The sequence below is a fragment of the Sinocyclocheilus rhinocerous genome, unplaced genomic scaffold, assembly GCF_001515625.1.
Source record: "Sinocyclocheilus rhinocerous isolate Xijiao unplaced genomic scaffold, SAMN03320098_v1.1 scaffold1733, whole genome shotgun sequence".
Taxonomy (NCBI): Eukaryota; Metazoa; Chordata; class Actinopteri; order Cypriniformes; family Cyprinidae; genus Sinocyclocheilus; species Sinocyclocheilus rhinocerous.
This window is the reverse complement of record NW_015640388.1, coordinates 990626-997244: the sequence shown is the minus strand read 5'-3', so window position 1 is coordinate 997244 and position 6619 is coordinate 990626. Positions and strand designations below refer to the sequence as shown.

The following is a 6619-nucleotide window of genomic DNA, read 5'->3' as shown; positions in this document are numbered from 1 at the left end:
TCTCTCTCTCTCTCTCTCTCTCTCTCTCTCGAATAATTAATTCAAGTAGCTAAATGTTATAATTAATTAATTCAAATAAATGTGATCTTACCACACTATTTCATCTGTCTGATCTGAAGTGGGCAGATTACTGAGCTAACAAGCCGTAGCTTCACGTCAGTCTTGCCTTCACGTCGTGCATTAAAATCGTTCAATGTACAGCAAGCCGTGCATTATCCCTTATGTATTCGCTCTTTAGCAGCAGTTTTTTACAGCAATATTTAAATGACACCCTGGTCATTCTTGGTATACCCAAAATGGTCCCACACTATCGACAAGCATATGGTGGAAATAAAGCTTAGCTGTTTGGTCCCTCTGTCAGTTCATCTAATGCATGTAGTAGCCTCCGTGCCTGTGATACGCACGTCATTTTAAGTTGGTGCACCGCTAGTATAACTTTTTTCGTTTTGCGCAAGCTGCAACAGTTCCGTTCCGTGTAACAGAAACACTCGGTTTAGCGGAACCTTTACGATTAATTAACCGTGACGTTTTAAAGCGCGGTTAATAGCGAAACCGGTGCATTCCTAGTGTATTTTTGTATCTCCTTATTTTTGAGTGAACTTTCCTTTTAAGGCACTGTTTCTACTTGATCTGACCCCTTAAATACTGTCATTGGTGTAACAATTAAGAAAGACTTAAGTAATATTTTCAACTTGAATACAACCAATGAATTTATATAGCCTATTACCCCACTAAAGTACATTTTTTAGGTTACATGACAATATTTAATTAGGTTAATCACAAATTGTTTATAATAGACGTGAATAGGATGATTAATCAACATGTAATCCAAAATCCACAATCCAAAACAATTTAATAGTTTTCACTTCATCACCTAAATAATATTAAAAACTGCAGCTTTCTGACTTCTTTGTAAACGGACATGCTGCCTTTGAGGTTCATGTCAAATAGTCTAAGTAGACTAGAGAGTAATGAGAGAGACTGAACCCACTCCGCCACACCAGAATGTGACTCAGCATGATATTAGTCTAATTGAAAAACGCTCACATGAGATCACTATACAGGTGCATCTCAATAAATTAGACTGTCGTGGAAAAGTTCATTTATTTCAGTAATTCAACTCAAATTGTGAAACTCGTGTATTAAATAAATTCAGTGCACACAGACTGAAGTTGTTTAGGAAGTGACATGTTTAACACAGTTATGGACTCCTAGCAACATAATAAAAAGCGTCAGGAAGTGTTACATAGGCTGGCAACATGCTATTAACATGAAAAAACATGCTAGCAACACGTAGCTAAGTGTTAAAGCATGCTATTAATGCAGTGAAAGAGGAAGTTTCTGTAACTCAGGCATGCAGTGTCCAATCTGCCCCAAATTTAACAATTTTGATAAGAGTCCTGTCCTGAACACATCTACGTGCCCGTTTTCGGTTATAGTCATAGCGCCACCTGCTGGCAACAGGAAGTGACATGCTTAACACTGTTATGGAGTCCAAGTAACATTTAAAAATTCATCAGCAACTGTTACATAGGCTGGCAATATGCTAGAAACATACTAAAAAATGCTAGCAACACTTAGCTAAGTGCTAAAGCATGCTATTAATGCAGTGAAAGAGGAAGTTTCTGTAACTCAGGCATGCAGTGTCCAATCTGCCCCAAATTTAACAATTTTGATAAGAGTCCTGTCCTGAACACATCTACGTGCCCGTTTTCGGTTATAGTCATAGCGCCACCTGCTGGCAACAGGAAGTGACATGCTTAACACTGTTATGGAGTCCAAGTAACATTTAAAAATTCATCAGCAACTGTTACATAGGCTGGCAATATGCTAGAAACATACTAAAAAATGCTAGCAACACTTAGCTAAGTGCTAAAGCATGCTATTAATGCAGTGAAAGAGGAAGTTTCTGTAACTCAGGCATGCAGTGTCCAATCTGCCCCAAATTTAACAATTTTGATAAGAGTCCTGTCCTGAACACATCTACGTGCCCGTTTTCGGTTATAGTCATAGCGCCACCTGCTGGCAACAGGAAGTGACATGTTTAACACAGTTATGGACTCCTAGCAACATAATAAAAAGCGTCAGGAAGTGTTACATAGGCTGGCAACATGCTATTAACATGAAAAAACATGCTAGCAACACGTAGCTAAGTGTTAAAGCATGCTATTAATGCAGTGAAAGAGGAAGTTTCTGTAACTCAGGCATGCAGTGTCCAATCTGCCCGAAACTTAACTTGTTTGATGACTGTCCTGGCCTGAACACATCTACATGCAAAGATTCAGTTTTAGTCATAGCGCCACCTAATGGCAACAGGAAGTGACATGTTTAACACAGTTATGGACTCCTAGCAACATAATAAAAAGCGTCAGGAAGTGTTACATAGGCTGGCAACATGCTATTAACATGAAAAAACATGCTAGCAACACGTAGCTAAGTGTTAAAGCATGCTATTAATGCAGTGAAAGAGGAAGTTTCTGTAACTCAGGCATGCAGTGTCCAATCTGCCCCAAACTTCAGACGTTTGATAAGAGTCCTGCCCTGAACACATCTACTTGCCCGAATTCAGTTATAGACATAGCGCCACCTGCTGGCAACAGGAAGTGACATGTTTAACACAGTTATGGACTCCTAGCAACATAATAAAAAGCGTCAGGAAGTGTTACATAGGCTGGCAACATGCTATTAACATGAAAAAACATGCTAGCAACACGTAGCTAAGTGTTAAAGCATGCTATTAATGCAGTGAAAGAGGAAGTTACTGTAACTCAGGCATGCAGTGTCCAATCTGCCCCAAACTTCAGACGTTTGATAAGAGTCCTGCCCTGAACACATCTACTTGCCCGAATTCGGTTATAGTCATAGCGCCACCTGCTGGCAACAGGAAGTGACATGTTTAACACAGTTATGGACTCCTAGCAACATAATAAAAAGCGTCAGGAAGTGTTACATAGGCTGGCAACATGCTATTAACATGAAAAAACATGCTAGCAACACGTAGCTAAGTGTTAAAGCATGCTATTAATGCAGTGAAACAGGAAGTTTACATAACTCAGGCATGCAGTGTCCAATCTGCCCGAAACTTAACTTGTTTGATGACTGTCCTGGCCTGAACACATCTACATGCAAAGATTCAGTTTTAGTCATAGCGCCACCTAATGGCAACAGGAAGTGACATGTTTAACACTGTGCTGCACAATTAGCTACACAGTAAAATATGCCATTGTGTGCTAAACATAATAGAAATGTGCTCAAACATGCTAGCAACACTTAGCTAAGTGCTAAAGCATGCTATTAACACCATCAAACAGGAAGTTGTTGTAACTCATGCATACAATGTCCAATCTGCCTCAAACTTCACATGTTTGATAGGTGTTAAGTCCTGAACAAATACCCATGCACAAATTCAGTTATACTAATAGCGCCACCTGCTGGCAACAGGAAGTGACACGTGTAACACTGTGATGCACTATTAGCAACACAGTAAAAATATGGCTTTGTGTGCTAAACATGCTAGAAATATGCTCAAACATGCTAGCAAGACTTACTAAGTGCTAAAGCATGGAATTAATACCATGAAAGAGGAAATTGTTGTAACTCATGCCCACAATGCTCAATCTGGCGCAAACTTCACACGTTTTATGAGAGTCCTGGCCTGAACACATCTAAAAGCCAATATTCAGTTATAATTATAGCGCCGCCTGCTGGCAAAAGGAAATTACTTGTTTCACAGTAACTTAAACATGCAATGTCTGATCTGCCCTAAACTTCCAATGTTTGATAAGAGTCCTGGCCTGAAAACATGTACATGCCAATATTCAGTTATAATCATAGCGCCACCTACTGGCAACAGGAAATTACTTGTTTTACACTAACTTAAACATACAATGTCCGATCTGCCCCAAACTTCACGTTTGATAAAGAGTCCTGGCCAGAACACATCTTAAAGCCAATATTCAAAAATAATCATAGCGCCACCTGCTGGCAACTGGAATTGACTTTGTTTACACTAACTTAAACATGCAATGTCCAATCTGCAGCAAACATCACATGTTTAGTAACAATCCTGGCCTGAAGACATCTACACATCAATATTCAGTAATAATTATAGCGCCACCTGCTGGCAACAGGAAATGACTTTGTTTGCACTAACTCAAACATACCATGTTCTATCTGCACCAGACTTCACATGTTTGATAAAAGTCTTGGCCTGAAGACATCTATATGCCAACGTCCAGTTATAATCATAGCGCCACCAGCTGGCAGCAGGAAGTTTGGCGCATATAAATGACTTTGACATATTCCTCTTATATTTACCACTTTAAATGCATATTGCCCACTCTTTGCTCTTTTCCAAAAGCCACCGGGTGGCGGTGAGCCCGGGTGCGAGGGCCCTTTCATCGCTGCTTGCAGCTTTAATCTGTTATTGTAATCCTAGGAAGCGTACTGACATTTAGCCAGTTGTGCAATTCTTTTGTTGCTGCTGGGCCGAGTATCTCTCTAGATCCGTAGCTAACCATGCATGATCCTTTTATGGTGAGGTCATATAGACACAGTCTTCCTCTTTGATCTGAACATTGACATATTGAACATTTTTCAATTTATTGTTTAACCTCGTCATAAGTCACCACTGAAATCATATTTTTGCTTGTCATGCCTGTCATCGCTTCATGCCATTTCTTTATAGATACAACAGAAATTATACTCATAGTTGCTATGGTGATAGGCAGCTAAGATTTACAGCCTTCCCGAAAGTAGGTGTAATTTAATTTCCAATTGAGAATGGTCTAAATCAATATTTCTCTGCTCATATATAGTAATGGAGCTACTAAAGTAATATCCTCTCTTTTTTCAGAAATGCTGCACATAGATGAAGGATAATATATTTTACTGTAAATTCAGTGTATATTACATTTTTAGTGCATTGATCAATATGTATCAGTCAATTAGTAAGCAGTTTTTCATGTGTAATTATTATAATGTATATATTTAATAACAATATAACGATAATACATTATAAATATAAAAATAATAACAATAACAATAGTAAACCAATAATTTATATTATATTATATTTTATTAAATATTATATTAAATATAATATAATATAATAGATAAATATATAGATATTCCAGTTTTCTGTTTGTTGAAATCGGTGTCGTCATGTTTCATTTCTCTCTTTGCAGGTGTGAGCAGTGACCTGGACTTTTAAAGGAGTGCTTTCAGCACACACGCAGAGGCACCATGGCAGGGGCCTCGGTGAAGGTGGTGGTGAGAGTCCGTCCCTTTAACTCTCGTGAGACCAGTAAAGAGTCCAAGTGCATCATCCAGATGTCAGGAAACACAACCAGTAAGATACCCAACTGCACCTGACATCCAGCAGTTAAATCACTAAGAATACTCAAAACACTCAAGTTTAGAGAGCATGACTTTTATTGTGTCTTAATGTTGTTTTCACATGCGTGTGTTGTGTGTTTATGGGCCCTGTCTGAGTGTTTGACCTCATTGCATGGATTTCATAAGGGCAGCCATTTTGAGATGATGTGGGACAATAGTTAACTGATCAGTGAATTGGGGGTGAATAAACTCACCAAATCTAATCCTACATTAATTTCATAGTCGGCCATTAATCTAATGTGGCTACAGAAGTTGAGAGTTATTAAAACAGAGAAAAAAATAGAGGGATGTTGCAATGAACTTACTTTATGACAACTGACAAGCAGCAATGTCAACAAGCACTACTGCTGTAATTACTAGTGATTTTGGTTTGCTGTTTTTGACAGTTGTCATGCAACCACTTGTTTAGCTGGTAGGGTGTGTGGTCATTTTCAAAGGAACTAATGAGGAGACATCATTTTCTTTGTAAAGGATGTTGTGTTGTAAAGGATCATAATATCAAGACATCTTAAATGGTTAGATGAGGTAGAAGATATGTGTGTGTGTGTGTGTGTGTGTGTATGCTTGCATGGTCTCCAATTAAAAACATTGTTATATCCTAAATGGTCACAAGAGGGGACCATATTCTGTTGTTGGGTAAACAAGTGAGAACAATAAAACTACATAGAGCCAAGGGTCAACTATATAATGAAAGTAGATTATTTAACTGAAAGGTACAACTATGCTCTTAGGACAAGAGTATTTATCATAATTGTCAGCTTGGGGCAAGGTGTCAATGTGTTTTACATGTTGCAGTTTTATATAATTTACATAAGTTTTGATTTTGAGTAGTATTACAGTTTAAAATAACAGTTTTAGATTTTTATATTATATTATATTATATTATATTATATTATATTATAGAGTTGACATACCATATATAGCTTGAAAACATGTTCTACAGGATTTTGGCAAAAGGTCAGTGAGTGTTTAATAGGCCTGTCACGATAACAACTTTTTGTTGTGCGATATATTGCCCCAGAAATAATTGCGATAAGTGATATTATTGTCATTTTAAAGACCATTTTATGCCACTGAATATATAATCATAATGTAACAGCATAGTAATGCAAGAAGTCCTACACACTTCCAAATGACAACAAACTATAGAATATTTAGATCATGGAAATTAAAGGGATAGTTCACCCAAGAATGAAAATTTGATGTTTATCTGCTTACCCCC

General features: G+C 37.8%; 1 protein-coding gene across 1 annotated transcript in view; it reads left to right on the top strand.

Annotated features, from left to right (window-relative positions):
• Positions 1-6619, top strand: part of LOC107752654 (kinesin-like protein KIF1A) — a 97841-nt gene that overhangs the window by 7807 nt on the left and 83415 nt on the right. Inside the window, exon 3 of the mRNA XM_016568685.1 lies at positions 5187-5350. Coding sequence (XP_016424171.1) covers positions 5245-5350 — 106 coding nt within the window. The 5' untranslated portion in view covers positions 5187-5244. The remainder of the gene's footprint in view (positions 1-5186; positions 5351-6619) is intronic.